The 24,465-nt window shown below is 37.4% G+C and overlaps 1 protein-coding gene and 1 long non-coding RNA gene across 8 annotated transcripts; both read left to right on the top strand.

Annotated features, from left to right (window-relative positions):
• Positions 1-2,998: 2,998 nt before the first annotated feature.
• Positions 2,999-9,148, top strand: LOC118805245. Of its 2 annotated transcripts, none has more exons than XR_005007042.1 (6): positions 2,999-3,387; positions 4,268-4,449; positions 4,555-4,621; positions 4,722-5,251; positions 8,529-8,597; positions 9,015-9,148. It is a non-coding gene; the product is annotated as an uncharacterized LOC118805245 (long non-coding RNA). The 2 variants fall into 2 exon arrangements; XR_005007044.1 differs by having other exon boundaries at positions 2,999-3,826.
• A 1,359-nt stretch (positions 9,149-10,507) lies between these two features.
• Positions 10,508-23,605, top strand: LOC118804846. Of its 6 annotated transcripts, none has more exons than XM_036565616.1 (15): positions 10,508-11,586; positions 11,731-11,848; positions 12,497-12,529; positions 13,245-13,310; positions 13,517-13,588; positions 13,724-13,812; positions 13,888-13,990; positions 14,182-14,281; positions 19,606-19,658; positions 19,954-20,035; positions 21,084-21,554; positions 21,968-22,022; positions 22,286-22,476; positions 22,978-23,107; positions 23,209-23,605. In XM_036565616.1, exons 2-15 carry the CDS (start codon positions 11,801-11,803, stop codon positions 23,375-23,377), a joined length of 1,662 nt encoding a protein of 553 aa, XP_036421509.1. In that variant the 5' UTR covers positions 10,508-11,586; positions 11,731-11,800; the 3' UTR covers positions 23,378-23,605. The 6 variants fall into 6 exon arrangements, with proteins under 6 accessions (XP_036421509.1, XP_036421389.1, XP_036421581.1 ...); XM_036565496.1 differs by having other exon boundaries at positions 13,245-13,334; XM_036565688.1 differs by lacking the exon at positions 12,497-12,529 and having other exon boundaries at positions 13,245-13,334.
• Positions 23,606-24,465: the final 860 nt, after the last annotated feature.

Raw genomic sequence — 24,465 nt, 5'->3', positions numbered from 1 at the left:
TTAATGCAAACCATACCGTGAAACAGTATTCCGACACGTCAACATGACCGAGCTGCGGTAGTTAAACGCGCTCGGTGCTTCAGGCAGCTGCATGTATGTTTAAAAAAACGGCTGTGTTACTGTGACCGTTTAAGGACCACCTCGGACCACCACGGCCATGTCTCAGCTTCCACACAATCAGGCAACATACACCACATCGGACGGTAAAGTTCGTGTGACATTCGCAATTACGTTCTGTGTTATTAGATTATTACACTTTCATGGTCATATTAAAGATAACAAACACAACAAACCCAGTCTGTACTGAACCGCGCTGTTCTTTTCTTGGTCTTTTTTCTATTCTTTTATTTTTGCCAAAAGGTTCAATTCACGCTATCACTGTGTCCGCGTCTGCTTCAGAGTCAGAGACCGTCTCAAAATTACAAGACGAAACAAGTGAAGCTATTATTATTATTACTAGTAGTAGTAGCTTTAGTATCTCCGTAAATAGCTCTGCTGACGCTTCTGAACATATCAGCAGATTTACATACAGAGACAATAATAATAATGCTAATAATTATAGCAGAAACGCTTTCTGTTCGTAATTTTGAGAATTTTGAGACTGGCCCTGAGCCCGAAGCGGCCGCGGGAGCAGCAGTGAGAGAGCTGAAGCTTCGTCTAATAAAAGATTAAGCAAAGGGAGCCGGTTCTGTTTCTGAGGGTTATTTTACACACTTTTAACCAAATACGAGTGTTACTGGTTTATGTTATTTCAGCAGTTTCAAGACAAAAATAATTAAAAGTAACGTTAACCTACCATTTCTTTAGGTAAAAATAGTAAAATCCGACACTGTAAAAAGCAGATAAAAATAAGACGGTTAAACTAACGATACTGCTTACACTGGCTAATACAGCTTAGCTAGCTAACGTTATCTGGCTAGCTCCACACACCACAATATAGGGTAACTTCAGATTCCAGCTAATGGATGTTTCTCACATTAGTCACTCAAATTCACTTCTCTGTTCTCTTTAGACTTGTTTTTCTCCTAAAACAGGCAGAAATATTAAAGCTGCTCTTAGAACATTTTCACATTTTCCAGTGAAGCTAACAGCTGCCTCTCACAGTACAACCCAGCTAAACTAGCTTGTTGCACAGCCGGGCGAGGGAGATGATGTAAGATTAAGAGTGTGTCGTTATTAAACATGATTAAAGAGAAATCTCTGATGTTAATTTAGGTTGGAATTAGACATTTTGACTCACTACCTCAGCTAACGTAGGTTAACTAACCTAGGTTAGGTTAGCTAACCTAGTACTGACGTCCTCCCCTCTAGCAACTCCACCATTCAACTTATTTGTTTGTCAAACTGAATAACATATTAAAAGTTAAACGATAAAATCCAAGATACCTGATCGTAATTCTAATAAACGTGCAAATATTTAAAATACAAAATACACCTTACCTCAAACGCAGCAGCGAGTTTTACAGTCAGTCAACTGACGACTGCAGAGGACTGAGGGGGGAAAAAAGGGGAGGGGCAAATTTTAAATGAGGCGCCGTTTTTGTTAGGTCCGGCCGCAATGCGCTCTGAGTCCGCTGACCAGCAGTGTGTCTAGTGCTGTTAACAGTTACTTGGCCCAAATGTGGCACAAGTCCGCAATGCAGATGCGACTGCTAGGAGGACTTTGTGACGGCCAAGGTAATCCGGCCCGAACATGCTTGCTGTCTGGGTAGGGCTTGTATTGAAAACTAACTGACCTTAGAAGTTGCAATCAGGTTTTGAACCTAACCTTTACTTTGAAATAAAAATACATTTGATTCAAAATTAAGAATTTAAAACAAATGTTAGCCTCTTTTGAGTCCTAATAGAGTGGTGGGATACTTTAAATGGCCAATACTGGAAACAAGCTTCAACCAGTGGCTTTATGGGACTGGGAACCCTAAGGCTTGACTGATCTGTGAAGCTAAGCAAGGCTGACCTAGGTCAGTGAGTGGATGGCAGACCATGCTGCCTTGCCAGGAGTTCAAAGCTTTTTAACTAAACATTTGCTTTGAAACTAAACTATGGATACAGTAAAAAGAAGTTCACACTGTGGGACTAAGCAGAAGGCTTAAGACATCAAACAGGAAGTCTGCATGTTCTTGGTTATATATTCTACTAAATTACTTTAGAAGGCCTGTATTGGCTTCCAGCTTCTATGAGAACCCTCGGTCTGGTCTCATGTCAGAAACTAAGCAATATGAGGCTTGTTCTGGGCTTGTGTTGAAAACTAACTGACATTAGAAGTTGCAATCAGGTTTTGAACCTAACCTTTACTTTGAAATAAAAATACATTTGATTCAAAATTAAGAACTTTAAAAAAAGTCAGCCTCTACCGAGTCCTAATAGAGTGGTGGGATACTTTAAATGGGATACTTTAAATCTGGTAGTCAGCCTCAACCAGTGGTTCTATGGGCCTGGGAACACTTAGGCTTGACTGAGGTTTCCATCTAGTTTCAAAAGTTTCAAAAGTGATCATTTGAAACTAAACAATGGATACAGTGAAAAGAAGGTCACACTGTGGGACTAAGCAGAAGGCTTAAGACATCAAATAGGAAGTCTGCATGTTCTTGGTTATATATTCTACTGAATTACTTTAGAAGGCTTGTACTGGCTTCCAGCTTCAGCCAGTATATAAGAATCTATGAGAACCCTTGGTCTGGTCTCATGTCAGAAACTAAGCGATATGGGGCTTGTTCAGGGCTTGTATTGAAAACTAACTGACATTAGAAGTTGCAGTCCGGTTTTGAACCTAACCTTTATTTGAAATAAAAATAACTTTGATTCACAATTAAGTGTCATGGTCTTAGTAGACCACGAATATAGCGCAATAGAAGGTTTCATTTGTTTGTGCTCATGTGCTAAATCACTACTCAAAACTGAAGGCAGCGCTACCCCTGAGGCAGAATGAACATAATTGGCTCAGGGAACAACCAATTAAAATAGCCAATAGGCGGGGCTTATCTTTACAAACATCTCTTTGTTCCGCAGTCCTGCTAATATGAGAAAAAAGTCGTAGTATTTTGAGAAAAAAGTCGTACTATTTCAAGAAAAAAAGTCGTAATATTTCGAGAAAAAAGTCGTAGTATTTCGAGAAAAAATGTCGTAGAATTGGCTCTGTGCACGTAACGCTCCCGCATTCGCCTTTACCGGCAGTTTCATTTCCGGTTAGCTAAACAACGCTAACAGGGACAGACTTTGGCACTGGTTTGTCAACAATGGCGTTTTACAAGCGATGTTTGCAAGACCTCCCTCGAATGACGGTCAACGATTTTCAACGCATCGTCAAGATGTGGGCCCTGGCTTCTACAAGCAAGCAAGAAAAAGGGTTCAAAATGTACATATCAAGTTATATTGACAACTATGAAGGTAAGTGTTCTGTGTCAGCGCTAGCGAAAAGCTAGTTAGCTAACGTCAGGAGCATATTAAGACGAAACGATAATCTAATTAGCATTATAAGCTTTTAACTCGGTGCTGAGTTGTCCTATTTGTCTGTTAAACAAATCGATATGTACTCCCACAAAATAAAACAAATTATTATTAGTTTGATTTTAAATAAATCGAATACTATTATCATCTGTGAAAGTAAGAGTCGTAGTTGGTCGTGTCTGAACGCTAATCTTCACGACTGTTTGTACTCAGCACTGAGTTACCCTACTTGACTTTCAAACAGATCACATAGTATGATTAACTCTGTTCTTTCCTTTGTATTTTAGTTTCGAACAAACATCAGGTGACAGGGGAGATATGTGTGAGTGCGACCTGTTTTAGGTCAATGAAGAAGTCGGAGAAGCCACACAGCTTGAGTGTAGGATGACAGTAATTTAGTAGCTAAATGCTGTGCCTATTTTGTTTTCAGATTCAGGTTTCTGGGGATTGTAAACATTTTTTTGGTAAACCAAGGTGAAAAGGCAGAGAGAGAATGGCTTTATTATTTTTTCAGCTATGAAAAGTGAACAAAAAAGGCAAAATCCCCAGAAACTGATCTGTCTTTTGTTCCCTTTGACGTTCCCTGATTTACTTTATTCTAAATACTGCAGGAGCTGTTGAAGTGTTATTGTCCAAATGATACCCAAACAAAAACGTTACCCAACGCTGTAGGCCGTGTATGATAGTATTTACTAACAGTCCTTTTTTTTCCTGATGTCCTGCTTTTTTCCATGTTGTAAGTAGCTGTAGTTTTTTTGATTGAATTGCACTTGATTCTGTTTCCTTATTATTGTATGTGCTTCTTTCTATATTTTTACAGATTGTTCTAAATTCATTGCTCTTCATTGCTCTTGCTCATGTGTTGCTGGGACCACTTTGTGCAACCATGTGGTAGCATTGCTTTATCAAACTGCACATTATTCACAACTGCGACTTCCTGCCATTCCTCCTGTCTTGATCTGCACAGAGAGTGAGCAGCAATGGCACAAGCCAAGAACTTTGGTAAGTAATAATATTCTAAACTTTAGATATATAACTCTGTACAAATCAGGGGGCTTTCAGTACCAGGCCTGAGAACCACACACATAGGATATGTATCTTACCTAGGGTGTGAAGCCAGGGCCTGTGGATAAAAGGGCAGCAAGACCCAAGCAAAGAGCAGTGAGGCTGTATGGTAAGATACAAGTGGTGACATTACTAATTAATAATACTTGCAATACCAAATGGATAAATAGTGGAATTAACACTGTGATATAAATGATTGTTGTTCACAGGAGCACTCTATACAAAGCGTTGCCCGGAGATTTGCCAGACCTCTCTGTCCTGTGTGTGTCTGAGGTTTACAAGGAGTTTCCTCATCATACCGCACCATTGATAACCACAGTGGGAATCTCCAAAGACATTCCACTGGTTGAGAGTGCATTTGGAAGCATGCAAGCTGGTAGTCCTTTGTCTTACCAGCAACCAGTAGCTAAAGATTACATTGCTCCTCGTCTTGATGCACCTCTGCCTTCAGTTGTTCCTTCTGATGCATATGGACTGGCACCTTCAGACTGCATGTGTGTTTGCAGTGAGAAAGAACAGCTCCATCTGAAGTCTCTCACCATCACCTGGGAAATGGCACACAAAATTGAGTGTGCAACCAGCAAACAGAGTGTGTGTGGAGAATGGCATCAGCTAAGAAAGCCACGTTTGACTTCCTCAGTTCAGGTGAGCACCTGGCTGACAGAATCCAGCCTGGTGTGACTTTGTGGTTTTTGCTGAAGAGGACATGTTGGTGCAGCGCATTTTCTAAAACACAGAGGTAATTAAAACCATAAAGCAAAAAAGTGGACCATTTTTTTCTTTTATCTTTACATGCATAGATGCCTGTAAATTCAGTTGTGAGAGTAGGTGGAACTGAATTGTATTTGCCTCGTTATAAGCACTGAAATGAACATATTTTGTTTAAAATGTCTTTTTAGTTATGATGCCCTGCTATGGGTACAGTAATGTTATATATTAAATGTTATATTTTGCTTTTTGAGTTAGTCAGGTTTAATTTGGATGCAGCTTTATGTAAGCTCAGTCAGTAGCTGCAGAAAACAACATTTTTGAAGCATGTCATTGTCACAGTTCTGATTGACATTATAGTTGATGGTTTGGAGTTATTAAAAAACACTCAAAAGAGAAACAGTGATTATCAAAAAGCATTTTAAGTATTTAAAAATAAATTGACAAGTACAAATGTTTCACCAAATATTAGGTTTTTGATGAGCAATTTCATTCCACTGACTTTAGAAAAGCAAAGCGTTCATAGTTAACTGTAGGAAGTGTACAGGGAAAGTAAATTGAACACATGGATAACATTAAGCATTATGCACATACAGCCTCAAATGTTTGCTTTATCACCCTGCAGTTTTCCCTTCTATAGAACACCTACTTCAAACTCCTAAAAGCCTTTATTAGCTGATGACCTTGTTTTGACTTGACAGCAAGAAAACACAGGTTAGGGGAAATTCAGGACTAAGGCTAGGAACCAGTGGCCTCCAATAATTCCTCATTATCAAGAACAACAAAACCAATAATACCAAAAACCAAGAACAGTCACAGACAAAACCTGTGTATTTACCTGAAACCCTGTACCCTTGCCATCCCCAGCATACCTTTGAAGGTACAGTGGGACTTGTACATTGACAATACTTCACTCTGCAGCAGTGAAGATGATGGTGTCTGGCAGCAAAGCTCTGTGCAGTCAATGTGGGTCCTGATGATGCTTCCTCGGGGGCACACAAGTGGGAGCCTTCGCTGGCCTGGCTAACTTGAATCATTTTTGACGTTGATGGTTCAATAAGCCTCCAGAAGGCCTTTAGATGGTCGTAGGAGGCAAATCTAAATAGATAAATGGTGTTAGTGATCAGCATAAATCAGCATAAATCTCCTGTATTGGAACAAATAAGGAGTAGGGAGACATTTGGGACATGATCTAATCAAACACAGCTACAAGTTAGCTAAAGCACTGTCTTCTAACCCTGGTCCTGGAAGCACACTGCCCTGCACATTTCAGTGTTTTCCCTGCCCCCAACACACCTAGTCCAACTAATCAGGTCTTTAACAATCCTTTACTGAGTTGAATTGGGTGTTTTTAAAAAGCAGCAAAAGCACCAAAATGAGCAAGGCAGTGCGTCTCCAGGACCAGGGTTGGGAAACGCTAAGCTAAAGCTAAAGCAGGGGTGGCTAGCAGCAGTCCTGGAGAGCAGGTGTCCAGCACAGTTTGGTGATTTTCTCTCCTGTGATTTTTCACACCTGCTAAACCTGGAAAACCACTAAACTGGCCTGTAGTTCTTGCACTTGTTCTTCAAGTTCCTTGTTTTTCATAATTAGTAGGTCCAAGGCTGCTGGTTCTGGTGTCGCATCGTAATTGTGCTGTTGTAGTGAGATGTCCGTTAGCTCCACTGCTGAACTATCGTCCAGGGAAGTAGATGGTCTTTCTCTTCTTTCCCAAACACCGAGTCGCGGCTTGATTTGGGTATGCCGGTTCCACTCAAAAATGGTCGGTACCGAGCCTTTCTTAAGATGTCTCTGGCTGGTGCCCACAGCAAAATCACTCTCTCTAAAGTGAGTGCTGCACACTTTAGTGTGCTTCGTGACAGTAAAGCTTTCCCGCAGTATCTTGACGAGCCATTTTTTCCGAAGTGTCTCGTCCTCGGGGAAAGAATAAAAACTCACTACCAAATTATATCTTGAAACAGAGCAGAGTGGCACGGAACAATGCAGCACCCCTTCACGCTTCTGGAAAAAATCTTTTACCGATATTCATATTCGCCAAACTCTTCACAGACGCTGTTAAATTAGTCCCTGAAAACCTAGGCAGTAGGCAGGAAGTAAAAATGCTGGTAAAACCCAAGGCGGAAGTATGTCACAGCTTCTCATGCACATAGCCTATTACGACATTAAAGTGGCGTTAATACCAGGAAAGGTCGCAATATTGTGGCCAAAGACTTTGCAAAGGGAAGGCAGCACCTCCTTGTGTTGAAATGAGGGGCGTTTAGGAGTTGGTGGAGTTATACTTTCATATAGATGTCACCCATAAAGAAATACTCAGTCTCCCTGTTTCTCCTGACACATCAGCACCAAACTGTTATTAGTAAAAGAAACAGCTGTGCAGGAAACTGTGTTTTTGTAGAATAAAGAACCAGACAGATTCGGAGGAAACTGTTTTTTTGGAGGAGAATCATAGGCAGTGTGGTCTACACAGCTATGGGTGGCTACATCTCCATGCCATTAAAGAGGACATGTAGTTTCACAGACAATAACAATGATAATCAAAATGATCGATCCACAGACCGACAGGAGTGTGTGGAACTCTGCCGTGCCAGTACAGCAACCGAGACCCCAACGCATTATCGCAGCCCCCCTGCAGTTAGCCCACTTTATCCTCGAAATTGTACAACTTTTTTCTCAAAATAGTACAGATTTTTTCTCGAAATGTTACGACTTTATGAGGCTAGGCTCAGAACATACAGGCCCAGACATTAAGAATTCAGAATTACAGTATACATTGGTATACAGAGTGTGTGTGAATGTGTGTGTGTGTGTGTGTGTGTGTATATATATATATATATATATATATATATATATATATATATATATATATATATATATATATATATAATTTCAAGCTTTTCCATAAGAACTTTTTAAAAGACTGTGTAAACACTTTTTAGATAAAGTAAAACATAATCATGTCAGAACTGAAAGTATATTATTATTACTATCACTATTATTACTTGTTTGTTGCAAAAACAGATTGGATAGGAGGTGTGGCCATGAGCATAGGATGCGCTGCAGTGCACTACTATAATATGCTTCTTTAAATTTAAACAGGTGTGATTTAGGTACAGATAGCTTGACCACAGTAATGTTTCCATGGTGATAACATTACCAAACACCAGCAGTATTCCTGCCTTGATGATGATGATGTTTGCAACAATTTTATTTTAAGATTCTGATTTGAACACATATAGATGTTTCTAATAGTGTGCTCTTATAACATTCTAAAAGTATCATGTCTGGACTTCATCTATGAATGTTCCATGCAGGTTTCAGAAGAAACCAAGTTCTGAGGCAACATCCATCACAGTGGCTGACAGCATAAGTTGAAAGCTAAGGTACATTGCTGTTGTCACTGGTGATATCAGGATTTCCTGTGACTTAAAAACATAGAATATCCAGCTTGTTTCATCCATTTACTTTCATAATGTAAATGCAGCTTAGAGGCAGCAGGATTACTATCTCATTTAGAGGCAGTAAAATCATTGACATGCAAGTTACCAATCTGTGCTGTCTTGACTCATTTAAAATTACATTACGTTTCAGATGAGGTAGGCCCATGGTTCATTGATAGAATCTAAAAACTAGTACAGAATTACCATTATTGAATACCACCTTACTTAGTATTTAACATAACCTTTCTCATTTAAAGGTTATGGATGCTCTTTTTTAATGGAGACTGAGGTATGCATGGCAATGATGTTATTCCAATTTACAATGCTTTAATTTTAGAAAATCTTTTGCTTTTACTTAAGAAATACCCAGATGTCCTGGTGTTGACTTCACAAACAATAACACAGGGCCAAAAAAAACCCAGAAAAAACAAAACACCATCTCCAGCAGTGGAAGATTGCGGCTGTGCAGCTGGGAAATTTGGAACAAAATGTTGGCAAAGGTAAGCTGTTTTTATTTGTCTGTGTCTTATTTATTTAGTATGTGGCTTTATCTTGTTGAGCTAGCTTGAACCAAGTAAGTGCACCTTTAATAGGCTAGCTAGCGAGCTGGGTTGGCTACTTAACCTCAAAGTTAACAGTAGTTTCAGTTAATGTCAGCTAGCAATTTGAATTATGTCAGTTTGCTAACTAAATTTAAAGACTGATATAACGAGCGTGATTTGATGGGGAACCAACAAATAAAGCTTGCATTTGAGAGCTTAGATAGCTAGCTAGATTAGCTATTTGTAATTGCAGTCAAAAATCCCATAATGCTGACTTGTTAATAGCTATGTTAGCTGTTTGTGTTTATGCATTAGCATGCTTGGCAGCCTTACATTTTTTTGGGAGGGAGCTGTTTGAGTTTAGCTGAGTTTATTGTACTGTGTAGTGTAGTTCTGCTCTTAAGGCTGGAGAAATGTACTGTGTAGTGAAGTTCTGCTTTCAAGGCTGGAAAAATGCACTGTGTAGTTCTGCTCTTAAGGCTGGAGAAATGCACTGTGTAGTGTAGTTCTGCTCTTAAGGCTGGAGAAATGCACTGTGTAGTGTAGTTCTGCTTTCAAGGCTGGAGAAATGTACCGTGTAGTGTTGTTCTGCTCTTAAAGCAGGAGAAATGTACTGTGTAGTGTAGTTCTGCTTTTAAGGCTGGAGAAATGTACTGTGTAGTGTAGTTCTGCTTTTAAGGCTGGAGAAATGTACTGTGTAGTGTAGTTCTGCTTTCAAGGCTAGAGAAATGCACTGTGTAGTGTAGTTCTGCTCTTAAGGCTGGAGAAATGTACTGTGTAGTGTAGTTCTGCTCTTAAGGCTGGAGAAATGTACTGTGTAGTGTAGTTCTGCTCTTAAGGCAGGAGAAATGTACTGTGTAGTGTAGTTCTGCTCTTAAGGCAGGAGAAATGTACTGTGTAGTGTAGTTCTGCTTTCAAGGCTGGAGAAATGTAGTGTAGTTCTGCTCTTAAGGCAGGAGAAATGTACTGTGTAGTGTAGTTCTGCTCTTAAGGCGGGAGAAATGCACTGTGTAGTGTAGTTCTGCTTTCAAGGCAGGAGAAATGTACTGTGTAGTGTAGTTCTACTCTTAAGGCAGGAGAAATGTACTGTGTAGTGTAGTTCTGCTCTTAAGGCTGGAGAAATGTACTGTGAAGTGTAGTTCTGCCCTTAATGCAGGAGAAATGTACTGTGAAGTGTAGTTCTACTTTCAAGGCTGGAGAAATGTACTGTGTAGTGTAGTTCTGCTTTTAAGGCTGGAGAAATGTACTGTGTAGTGTAGTTCTGCTTTCAAGGCTAGAGAAATGCACTGTGTAGTGTAGTTCTGCTCTTAAGCTAGGAGAAATGTACTGTAGTGTAGTTCTGCTTTCAAGGCAGGAGAAATGTACTGTGTAGTGTAGTTCTGCTTTCAAGACTGGAGAAATGTACTGTGTAGTGTAGTTCTGCTCCTGAAGCAGGAGAAATGTACTGTGTAGTGTATTTCTGCTCTTAAGGCAGGAGAAATGTACTGCAGCCATGATGATTTCCAATGTTTAATGTACTGTACACAGGGTATTGCTGTTCTTTGGGCAGATACTGTATATACTGTAAACATACTATAGGTGTGTGTCTCACATCTTCATACGGTACATTACTTCTCTTGGGGCAGGACAACAGCTCCACAGGTCTTGTGGTTCCATAAGTTTATTATTAGTCTTCTGTATACAAGGTAAAGCTGCTCTTGGGACGCAAGCTCTACTCCTGTCACCTGTAATACTTCCTAAAGTTTAGATTTATGGTACTGTTTAAAGAGTAATCTTGGGGCAGGATACAGGGGAGTACAGTAAATATATTTGCATATTTTGCTCTGCTAGTAGCCTATCAACCTCCTACATAGAGTGTAATGTTTCTCTTATGGAGGGAGTACTGGCAATAGGGGTGGACTGATACACTCAACCCACGATTTGATTCAATTCATGACACTCAGTCAAGATTCAGGATTCTTATATTTTGAACAGAATTTGAAAACTTAGGACTATGTTTATGTTGTTGCACAACTTTCAAATAACACTAGAGCTGGGATGCAGGAGGAGTGCTGGAGCAAGGTGAAGATTGGTGCTGACTGCTTAAAAGCTTTCGTGTTTAACCAGTGTAGTTGCATTAGACGGCATAAATAAAATGTCCATTCTCCTTGATGTATTGCGGATTCTTAGTGATACATTCGTAGTCTGCATAGTACTTAGACCATAAATTCTTATGATGTCTGAGCTGATACCAACTACTATGTATATAAATTAACACCATGTTAACATTTGTCCTCAAATATAACATATTGGTTGTGTCATATGTTTAAGGAAATAGTGTGACATCTGTCAATCCTTTCCTTTATTTATGTCTTCAAAGAAATTTCCGCTGTCACAGAGACAAATGAATGGTAAGCATGAATGTTTTTTCATGTGCATGTGCCTTTTTAATAACATACCATGTAACATTTTAAAAGTTTGGTGTATGTTTGGTGTATGAGATAAATGTATAGTAATTGTTAAAACAAAAGCTTACACCTTCTTTACCAATGCAGTCTTACAAACCAGTCTGGAGGACTGCAAAGGGACACCAAAATTGGAAGTGTTGGGCCCTATCCTCTTTACATGGGAAGCTTTGAATCCCTTGTGGAATGCAACAAAGTATCTGATGAGGTGACATTTTTCTTATGATTTTATCATTCTGCTTTTGTGTTTATATGTGTATGTAGATAATTAACTTTCAGTATAAATAATTTCCTGTGGATAAATTATTATTATTATTATTATTATTATTATTATTATTAACAACAGAACAACAATAATACTAATAAAGATGACAATACATTTTATTTACAGGCACCTTTCAAGGCACTAAAGTATAGTTTACACACAACAAAAAGCAAACAAACAACAATGTATCAATACAACAATAAATCAACATAGCGGCAATATAAATGAAAGCTAATATAATAAATATAGGTGTAAAATCAACATGAGTGCAAGTGAATTTTAATGTAGCCACTAAGATCAGGATCAGACTATATATAATAAAAAGTGCCAAAGAAGTCATCCAGAAATCCTGCCTGAGTTTTCAGCGTTCTTACCATAGACTGTATGTGTTTATGTAAAACCCCATTTTTTTTCAGTCATCCACAAACACCTCTATTTACTAAAAGCCTAATCTGAACTCTCAAAACATTCTAAGCTCTCAATAGAAGTTTGCTGGCATGGCATGCCATTCTCACTTTCAGCGTGTTTCTCAGTACTTTTTCCTGATTATTTTTGTTTTCTTTCTTTTCTCTTTGGGTAATGATTCCTCAGATCATGGATGCCTTGTTTCATCTGTTCAGCTTGGTAATAGACTACTATTAACATTTTTTTTATTCAAAAGGAAGACAACAGTCTTCCTGGAGTGCTGTTACACTACAGATATCAATATTAACACTAATCTAACACACGTGTACGAATGGGCTATTTGACAATGTTTTCACAGTGTAAAAAGCATACTGTAACTCATAACTCAAGATAAGTATTATATGTTTATCATGATTTCCACATTATGATTTTCTAAGCAGATCATAGATATTTTTAGTACTTAAAGAATGTAAACTAACTGCATGTTTCATTCCAATAAAAGCATATATAGTCCTGTTTAACTGGACCTAGCTTATGTATAATCATTATTTTTAGATTTTCATAGTATATATTTTAAATGTGGCACTTCTGGGGCATTTTGGTCTGTACTAACTTAGCAAACCTAAGAAACACAATGTCATGATGCATTTCATGTACTGTAAACGTGTCTTCAGAGTATCACAATATTATATTTTTGTCATATCACCCACCCCTGCGTAAATGTATAATTCAGAGAGACTCTGGTATTGTAATGAACTGGAATAAGCATGTGTCTGTTTGAATAGCACAAAAGTGTAACACTCCAGGAAGTGGGTTGTCTCCCTTCTATACCAAGACATATTTGTTTAATTTGCACTCGTTTAAAAGATTTTGTAGAACTTAAATAATTCTTTAAAAACATTCTGTCTAAACCCCTTTAATTTCTTTCATCTAGAGGCGACCAGGTGTAGTGGCAATTAATACTCATACCCTGACTCATATTCTGGATGGGAAAGCAAGGGTAAGGAGCCGTTATTTTATCAAGGTAAGAATTACCTGACAAACCTTTAATTGGCCTATACTTTCCTTCAGTATTATAGGTAGAACATGGTATCAGATATTTCTTGCTGGACTGCTGCAGGTAGTCACTATGGTTATTGTTTTGCTCATAATAGGTTAAAGGAATCAGTAACGCAATCATTTACAATTTTTTTCTCCTCTATTAAGAGAAACATCTTTGAAAATGCAAAGGAGGTTGTTGGTCCCTATTTGGAGGGTGGCAACCATTGGACTTTTTTTGTAAGTCACTCACGGACATTGTTCTATCAAGAATCGTGATTATATTATTAGATTAAATGTGAAGTAATTTGGCAGTCAGGGTAATGTATGTTCTTTATTGTAAAATTGTAAAATGGCTTAATTTTTTTTGTCTAGCACTGCAACATTGTGGATCGGAGTATAACGTACCTTAATTCACTTGGGGAACAGGATAAGCAGTATTATAAAATAGCACAAAATTGGAGGTAGGGACAAGGCTTTTCTACATTATCTGTATTTCAATAATTCATACATGTCCTTTACATAAATCTTTATCCCAGCACATTTGCTGCAGCAAAAGGCTACCAGGGACCATGGAAAAGGTCAAGAAGGAGTCATACCCTTCAGGATGACAGTATTTCCTGTGGTGTTTTCACAGCTGTGGTAAAGAATGTATTGTGATTTTTTTTATTTGTCTAATTTTTTACAAAACTTGCAAAGAACTGTCATTTTTTTTAGGGTCAAGTTTTGCCAGAACTACTGCTGTGGAATTTCTAATAATACTGTAGATATTCTGCCAAGTCATTTTGCTCCTGTGACAATTCAAATTAATCATCTTTTTAGAATCTCTTTAGTTTGCTGAGACCTTTCTGCGAGGGGATGAGGGAAATATTGCGTGTCCACCTATACAAGGAGAGAGAGAAAGACTGGGATTGCTACTTCTCAGTTCACTTGGTAAGTACATAAACACACAAAGTATTCAGTCACAAAACACACAAAGTATTCAGTCACAAAACACACAAAGTATTCAGTCACAAAAAGTATGTGACGTTTGCACAGTTTATTGTGTTGTGGATTTGATATATAAAATGATATCCATAATGATAAGGTGAAATTTATTAAAATCAAAAACTGCGATCTCTTATTCACACAAGTATTCAGTCCCTTTACTGTGGTACTTCAAATTGTGGTCAGGTGCAATTTGTTTGCATTAATTGTTCTTGAGATGTATCTAGAACTCAAATTGGTTCCACTTGTTGCAATTTTAATTTGCTGGACACAGTTTAGAAAGACACACACTGGGGTCTACAAGGACCCACAATTTACACTGCATTGTCAGAACGAAAACCAAGCCATGAAGTCCAAGGAACTGTCTGTGGATCTCTTCAATCAAACCAATCAAGTGGCAGAGCATAGATCAAGGCAAGGATATAAAATAATATCTATGGCTTTCAGTGTTCCCAGGGTCATAGCAGCCTCAATAATTTTGAAATGTAAGAAGCTTGGCCCAATTTTGAACGGTAACACTTTACATTAAGGGTCACTAATCAGTCATTAAATATATAATAATCAACTATTAGTTTCCCATCATTTAGTTATTAGTTAACTCTTCATTAAGCATTAGCTATTACTTAGTAATTGATTAAGCACTTATCAATTAGTAATTAAGTACACTGTTAGTTGATAAGTTAGTTTGTCGTTAGTTTGTGGCTTACTTACTCATTATCTGTGTGCTAATTGCTGCTTATTACATTGTTAATTAACTAATAAGTATTTTTCTTCATATAAAGAAGTAACATGATAACTTACTAGCACTTATGTCTTAATCCCGCTAATTATCTGTTAATTAACTTTCCATCACCTCCATATATTCAGTTGCTTCACTTTTCTCACTTTGGTTCTTGTTCATTAAAGATGCTTATGGTCACATCTGACCGTAAGATGAGCGCACACAAATTCATGGACAGTTTTGTTATTCATCACGTTCATCTTGGCATATCTGTACTCATATCTGGTAGGAGTGCATGTAAATTTGGGCATAAATGCTGGATATGTGGCTAATTAACCAAAACTATTATCAACAGAATCTGTAATTGCAAAAATAAGAACAACAATAGAAAATTTCAATAATACTAATTTGTGTGCATGACAGTCCAGTACAAAAGTGGATGTACTTACTTTACATGCACATTGATATAAACAAGTGCTGCAACTATTTCATGTTCCATTTAAAGACACATTACACTGTGCTTTTGTTTCATACTACTGACTCACAAACACAGCTTCGGTCATACACTGCAATAATACAGCGTTTATTTTAGGGAATTAATTACACTAAACAATCACTCTACTATGTTAACAACACTGAGTATTTTGTTTTATTTCACATTTTTATTTTTTCCAGTTGTTTTCATTTTAATACTATTAAGTTTGGTCAGCAGGGGAGGAGTGCACTCACTGCTGGACATCAAACTCCACCCACGAGCACGGCCATTAGCTTTCATGCCAAACACTGCCGTTTTATGTGCTGGCTATTGAAACATCTGCATGAATTAGTGTGTGCTTCATGTAAATGATATGTAAATGAGATGCTGGTAGGCTGGTTTCATGCACTCAAGCTGATTTATCATTTATGCTCAAATCTCCACTTGTTTCCACATCATACAAAATTGTTATGAATCAGACGCAGAGCAGTTCATACCTTATAAAAGGCAAAAAAAAGGTGTTCTTTTTTTTACGTAACTTTGATGATTAATGGCCATTAGATCTTTACATTTTGACCATTAATTACTTCTTAAATTCCTCCTACTTAACCATTAATTACTGCTTTTGTGTCCTTCCAAGTAAAGTGACAACACAAAATCAGTAATTAATGGTTAAGTAAGAGGAATTTAAGAAGTAATTAATGGTCAAAATGTAAAGATCTAATGGCCATGGGCCCTTTTCACAAAGAGTCGCGATTACGTCCGGATTAAGCATTAGCAGTGAACTATAATGCTCAAATACTAAGCTACAACAGACATATGTTAGTTTTCGCGCACTATCATGACAAAATGGCCATTAGATCTGTACATTTTGACCATTAATTACTTCTTAAATTCCTCTTACTTAACCATTAATTACTGATTTTGTGTTGTCACTTGGAGGGACACAAAAGCAGTGGCAGTGACTTCTGACATAAACACAAACAAAAACTTTTACATGTAAAGTCTATTTGATAGACATCGTTTAAACTGTATTACAGTAGGCTAGCAGGCTACAGTCGCTAATTAGCTAGCCTACCATTAGCAGTTTGAGGAGCACCAGCTTCGTATGAGCATCAAACTTTAAAGCTAAGTTAGCTCTAACGCTGGCTATGTTAGCGATCTGCCAAACAGCATTATTCTTACAGTTTCATGGCAATTTTTGAAGCAGCACTTCAGAAAACATCCACCTTTCACTGCTCAGTCAAAAACATGACTCCAAGCTGAAAAAAACATCTGAAAAAGCTGCTTCATGTTAGCCGGGCTAGTTTGGTTAGCAGTAGCTTCTAGCCAGTAAAGCTAGCTTAATATAAACAAAGTCTATAACATTCATGCTACATATAAAAGTTCTTCTTTCTTTTGAAAACAGAATATTACCGAAATCGCTGGCATGTTGTGCAAAGACACAGAGACGGCTTGATGTGAAGCAGCTGCAGCAGAACTGCAGTAAAACAACATAACCTACAGCATTTTAGCTCTGTTTACAGTCAAATCAGTGCTTCCGTCCACTTCTTACTTTCGCTGTTTGTCACAACCGTGCAGCAAAACTAAAATACAGCTGTTGTAGCTCAGTGTTTGAGCGTTCCAGTTCACTACTAAACATTTTGACATCGCGTCTGCAGTAGCTATATGGAGAGGAAGTGAGTTTTACCCTGCTAATGCTTAAACCGGAAGTAATCACAAATCTTGTGAAAAGGGCCCATTAATCATCAAAGTTACGTAAAAAAAGAACACCACCTTTTTTTTTGCCTTTTATACGGTATGAATTGCTCTGCGTCTGATTCATAACAATTTTGTACGATGTGGAAACAAGTGGAGATTTGAGCATAAATGATAAATCAGCTTGAGTGCATGAAACCAGCCTACCAGCATCTCATTTACATATCATTTACATGAAGCACACACTAATTCATGCGGATGTTTCAGTAGCCAGCCAATAAAACGGCAGTGTTTGGCATGAAAGCTAATGGCTGTGCTCGTGGGTGGAGTTTGATGTCCAACAGTGAGTGCACTCCTCCCCTGCTGACCAAACTTAATAGTATTAAAATGAAAACAACTGGAAAAAATAAAATGTGAAATAAAACAAAATACTCAGTGTTGTTAACATAGTAGAGTGATTGTTTAGTGTAATTAATTCCCTAAAATAAACGCTGTATTATTGCAGTGTATGACCGAAGCTGTGTTTGTGAGTCAGTAGTATGAAACAAAAGCACAGTGTAATGTGCCTTTAAATGGAACATGAAATAGTTGCAGCACTTGTTTATATCAATGTGCATGTAAAGTAAGTACATCCACTTTTGTACTGGACTGTCATGCACACAAATTAGTATTATTGAAATTTTCTATTGTTGTTCTTATTTTTGCAATTACAGATTCTGTTGATAATAGTTTTGGTTAATTAGCCACATATCCAGCATTTATGCCCAAATTTACATGCACTCCTACCAGATATGAGTACAGATATGCAAAGATGAACTTGATGAATGACAAAACCGTCCATGAATTTGTGTGCGCTCATCTTACGGCCAGATGTGATCATAAGCATCTTTAATGAACCAAAGTGAGAAAAGTGAAGCAACTGAATATATGGAGGTGATGGAAAGCTAATTAACAGATAATTAGCAGGATTAAGACATAAGTGATAGTAAGTTATCACGTTACTTCTTTATATGAAGAAAAATACTTATTAGTTAATTAACAATGTAATAAGCAGCAATTAGCACACAGATAATGAGTAAGTAAGCCACAAACTAACGACAAACTAACTTATCAACTAACAGTGTACTTAATTACTAATTGATAAGTGCTTAATCAATTACTAAGTAATAGCTAATGCTTAATGAAGAGTTAACTAATAACTAAATGATGGGAAACTAATAGTTGATTATTATATATTTAATGATTGATTAGTGACCCTTAATGTAAAGTGTTACCCTTTGAACTTTTGTAGAGTTGGCCATCCTGCTAAATTGAGCAACAGGACAAGAAGTGTTCTTGGCCAGGGAGGTAAGACGGAACACAACAGTCACTCTAAAAGAGCTTCAGAAGTCCTGGGCAGAGATTGGAGAACCTGTAGTACAGATAACCATCTCTGCAGCACTCCATAAATTAGGCCTCTCTGGCAGAGTGGCAAGACAGAAGCCACTGTAGAGTAAAAGGCATATGGGAGCCTGCTTGGAGTTTGCTAAACAGCAAATAAAGAACTCTGACAACATAAAGAAAAAGATTGTCTGCTGTCTCTGTTGCAATGACAGTTGAATGCTTTGGACAAACAGCAAGCACTAGGTCTGGCAAAAAAAAGCCTCTGCACAGCATCTTGCTAATACCGTCCCTATGGCGAAACATGGTGGTGCCAGCATCGTGCTATGGGGGTGCTTCTCAGCAGCAGGGACAAGAAGACTGGTAAGAATTGAAGATTTTCTTTCATTCTTGAAGAAGACCTCCTCCAGAGCACATAAAAACTCAGACTAGGGCAATACTTCACCTTTGAATGCAACAATGACCCAAAGCAAACAATGTTGGAGTGGCTTCGGGGGAAGTCTGAATGTCCTTGAGTGGCTCAGCCAAACCCCAGATTCAAACATCTATGGAGAGACATGAAGATGGCAGCTCAAAGTTGCTCACCATCCAATGTGATGGTGCTTGAGAGGATCTGCCATAAAGAATGGGATAAACTGCCCGAATCCAGGTGTCCACAGGCGTTGTAGAGAATTATCCAAGAACACTTGCAGCTGTAACTGCTGCCAAAGGGGCTTTTACAAAGTATTGAATGAAGGATCTGAATACTTTTGTGAATAAGAGATTTTTAAATTTATTTTCAAAAAACTCTATTAACATGTTTTCACTTCATCATTGTGGGTGATTAAGTGAAGATTAATAGGTAAAATTATATATTCATAATCAAATCCATAACACAGAAAGTGTGCAAAAAGTCTCAGAATACTTTCTGAATCCACTGTATGTGTTTAGAGTTCCTGACTGATTGGTCCCTGTTGAAAAAGTAACAATGCAGCAAATGTTTCTTGTGTGCTTTAGATAGGTCAGGTATTTGTGGTATCTGTCACAAGATGGCGTCTAAGAAGAACAAGGCAAGTTATGCAAACAAAATAATAAACGAAAATAAAATGTTATTTAATCTAAAATTAAAAGGAGCGTTTTATTATTTAATTCAAGATTCTCCAATTCCAGCCTTGTAAGCTTTGCTGTTTTTTTGTGTTTTTTCTTGCTCTAATAAACAAGATTCAGTTTGTTAATTGATTAGGGATTAAAATGATGTGTTTTGGAGAAGTGAAAACAAAAATATGCTTAGAAGTGCGGCCCTTCAGGACTGGAATCGGATAATTGATGATTTAACTATTTCTCATGCAAATTATTTTTTTTTAGGAAAAATGCTCTACTTGTTCAGCACGTATCCATGCAAAATGTCTTTCTGGAAGTCAAGAGGACAAGTGTCTTGTTTGCAAAGGTAGTGAATTTTGGAATCAATGGACCTTTGTAGTATTGTAGTATTGTTATTGTAACTTTTGAGAACTTTTTTTTTTTATTTTTTGGAGATGAAATCAAATGAGTGCAACATCCACTTTGGCACACATTCATAACATCCCAAAGCTGGTGTAAATGACCTGCATAAACATGAATGGTGTACGGTCCTACCCACAATTACTGGCAACCCTGGTAAAGACTGGTTATAAGAAATTCACCTTTTGGTGATTTTCCTCACACTGAAAAAATGAGAATAATCCAACCTTTATTTGAAGTAAATTTATTCTGAGATAAAAAAAAAACATCACTTCACCCTAAGTGGTAGCGGCAAGGGGTGAAATGGGATTGGGCCTAAGGTGTATGTAAACTTATGACTGTAAATACCCCAGTGAAACAGGTCATGGATTACTGCTTGAAAGTTCCTAGACACTCCGATCAACTTAAAAAAGCAAAATATAAATGACAAAATGCCTCAGTTACATTATCTAGGAAGTTGTATGTGGTTTTGTTGAGAAAACTATTTTTTGGTGAGAGACTTTTGTATCTTAGAATAAATTTACTTCTATGAAAGGTTGGATTTTTCTCATTTTTTCTGAGATTAAGCTAATTCATGAAAAGGTGAAATTGTATATAACCCTTTTTACTCATCTTTATCAGGGGTGCCAATAATTGTGGAGAAGTCTACGTGTTCATACATTTTTATGAAATATTACAAAAGACAATTTGTCAGCATTAATAATATTCACTTTCTAAATTTTGTATAAATAAATGAATAAATAAATAGTGGAATAAGTCAAAACACTTTTAAGCAGGATTCCTGTGTAATTATAAACCCTGAAATGTGAGACACTTTCAAACTCTAAAATTGTTTACAGTCATGAAATACATACAGTCCCTAGATTTATATACAGCTCATCTTGACCCACCCTTGTACATCTAGAACAACACACATATGGGAAAAATTGATGTTGTTCATTGAATGTTGGACGACTAATATAAATATTTTATCTTTGAAATATTGCATGTATTAGGGCAGAATAATGGAGGCAGCAGTAGCAGATACCTCACAGGAATTCAGGGAGAAGACAGCACAGGGAAAAGTAACAGAGACAACACAGGAATTCAGGGAGAAGACAACACAGGGAAAAGTAACAGAGACAACACAGGAATTCAGGGAGAAGACAACACAGGAGAAAGTAACAGAGACAACACAGGAATTCAGGGAGAAGACAGCACAGGGCAAAGTAACAGAGACAACACAGGAATTCAGGGAGAAGACAGCACAGGGCAAAGTAACAGAGACAACACAGGAATTCAGGGAGAAGACAACACAGGAGAAATTAACAGAGACAACCCAGGAATTCAGGGAGAAGACAGCACAGGGCAAAGTAACAGAGACAACTCAGGAATTCAGGGAGAAGACAACACAGGGAAAAGTAACAGAGACAACACAGGAATTCAGGGAGAAGACAACACAGGACACAACCAAGAAGATCAGACAAGTAAAAGTTTAAGTGCACCTTTAGATAAATACACTAACTTGCCAAAAGTTTGCAGACCTATTCGTCACACATGTAAATTTCAGTCTTCCAATTTCCTTAACCCAACCGATGGGGCTGCACATTTTTATGTTCTTTTCATGCTCATGCTAAGCAATCTCTTTCTTAAAACAACTTGAAGATTCAATTTCCCGTGTCATTGCAGTTTTTGATGCTATCAAACTTCTGTTATTGGAACATTACACAAATGACAGCTGTGTTGATCAGAGCCCTAAGTCTTGCAAAAATAAATTCATACTGATGGTTTTAGGACAAGTCTTGTTTAATATAGACACAGTAATTAATTTGCATTCAACATAAAGCAAGTTACGTATTTTCTGTCAGTAATTTCACATTTCCTTTTTTCACTTTTACAGGGGGATTTCTAGTGGAAAGTGTTCTAAAAGTTTCAGACTTTCACCAGGCCAAGAGGTAAGGGAAAATATTTTATGAAATAGGTTTGAAATAATAGTAAATCATGCTGTAGATCAGTTAGCCCTTTGGGATTTTTTCATAAGTCTCATATTTTGGGCAAATCGCATTTATTGGCATGATTCAAGTCTTTCTTCTGTACTCCTGTGCACTGCAAGAGTTTGTTAATAAAGTTTTTAAGTTTTGCTATTAAGACTGTAAAATACAATTTTATAAAGCATCACAGGCTGTTCAAGATGATCATTAATGTGGTGGTATTTTAGATACCTAGTCACTGCAGATGAACTGCGAAGGAGATGCTCCCTACCAGAGAGCTACTCTTCAAACACTGTAGTGGCTTATCTAAGGAAGGCCAAGGGACAAAAAAGAAACATTGAAGAGAAGTTAGCAGAGTTGGAAGTCAAGCCCTCAAAGCGCACAAAGTTAACTTCACAGTGCTCCAAACTTTGTGAAGGTAATAATGGAGTGGAAGTAGCAGTAACTACTGTGGGAATACTGGCACCAGTAGCCTTGTGTTTGTGGTTTTGTATAATTAAATTATCATCTTACTTCTCACTTACAACTGGTCTTAATGTAACATTAAGGTGTTACTTAACTTCTGTAAAGGCATGCTTATGGAGTGGATGTTGTAACTCTTGGGAACTTCACAGAATTTCTGAAACAGTAGTTGTCACAGTAAATAAGTAAACTGTACAAATCATTTATACTAATTTTATATCAAAGAAAAATCAAGCAAGTTTTTATGGTATGCATGAAAGACTGACCACTATGGGGTGTTCAGTTATACCAAAATAGCCTGGGGTGTTATTAGCCCCTCAACTTAGTGCTAGGTTGTTTTACACTACCCAGTTTTTGATTATAATATGTCTGCACACCACATTATGGTTATTATTTACTTGTACTACATTTAACAGCATTATGAATATTTGTGTTATGTGCAATTACTACATTTTAGATGAATGCAATGACCTGGCTGGTGACATAATGTACCTGGCAGCAAAATTCATCCCCCAGAAAAGAGTGGGTCAAGCATTGATGGAAGATGGCAATGTCCATGCTGCCATGGCCAAAACTGAGGACTGCAGGTAAGAAAGATGTACTATGTTTGGCATTAACTGAAGGCATCAATGATCAATTTAACTGAACATTACTGAAAGTTAAACATTGTTTTTATTTTCAATTGCAGGAAGACATTGAAAGCTGTAAAGAATGCTTTGGAGACCAATTGGGAAACATTTGACCTGGCAACACATGGTCTTGGGCCTGCTGTTATAAAAGGCACTTTTGCATTAATTGATGCATGTCTTAACGAGAAAATGAGAGTGTTGAAATCAAAAGTTTCCACAGATGAGTAAGTTTAGTTTTTACCTACTTTATTTTGTATTTGCAAATATTTGTTTTCATATGCTTGTTTATTTTTATGAGTACATTGTTCAGGACAGGTACAGAAAAAAAAATGTGTTAAAGAGGAGTACTTTTTTCCATTTTGCTGTATATTTGCATTTAATTATACAAATTCTCTTTTTATTTGTATGAGTACACTGTTCATCAGTACAGGAAAAATAAACATAAAAAGACATGAATTGCATGTTTTCTTCTATCTTGATTTGTTGATAGTTACATGTTTGAAACCCCACTACGTATCAAGTGCCACTTCCTACTTGGAGCCTGCTAATTACCATTTATTCATGGTTATTAATTGACAAAACAATAAAACATAAAACATAAAGTTTTTATAAAGCTTAAACAAAACCTATATACAAAACTGGTAGTAGTTCCCATACATGTGACACCACTCAACACTTTAGGTCATGTGTTGTCAGTCAAAATCTTAAATACATTGTTCAGTTCACATATCAGAAACATAAGTTGGCCATTCAAATTCTACTATGTTCAAGGTTTTCAGCAGCTTGCAGCTCTAATTTTTATTTTTTATGTTTCCCTCTGCTTTTCCGTTTGCAAATGTAATTCATAGTGACCGTATGTTTTGCCTTTTTAACCTGTTGCCGATAGGCATGTAGTGCAGTTGTTTTTCTTTTTCTCGACAGAACACTGAAGTTTGAAAAAACTAGTTTGTGTGCCCTCTCTATCATCTTGTACAGCTCCCTATTCTCAGTGTACTTGTCTGTTTGGCTCCATTCAGTAAGGTCCTTCAACATGGCCTGCAGTTCAGCTTTTGTCTTTATCTTGTTTTTTTTCTGGCAATTTGTCTCATTTGAGACCAACTTGCAAGGTGTCAGAGGTAGGTAGAGGATGTTGTGAACCAAAATACAGACACATTCTTCACTATGACTATTTGCTATGCATGTACAAAAGTTTGGACTTTTGTGATTTATAACTCCTACACTCCCATCACTGTGAAAGACTGAGGCTTTCATCATCTGAGATGTATGAATGACTATCAATGATTTTTCTAGCAACTGCAATCCTGAGTTCCTGAATG

The sequence above is a fragment of the Colossoma macropomum genome, unplaced genomic scaffold (assembly GCF_904425465.1).
Source record: "Colossoma macropomum unplaced genomic scaffold, Colossoma_macropomum, whole genome shotgun sequence".
NCBI lineage: Eukaryota > Metazoa > Chordata > Actinopteri > Characiformes > Serrasalmidae > Colossoma > Colossoma macropomum.
Note: the sequence above shows the minus strand (reverse complement) of the source record. Positions and strands in the feature narration are given on the sequence as shown.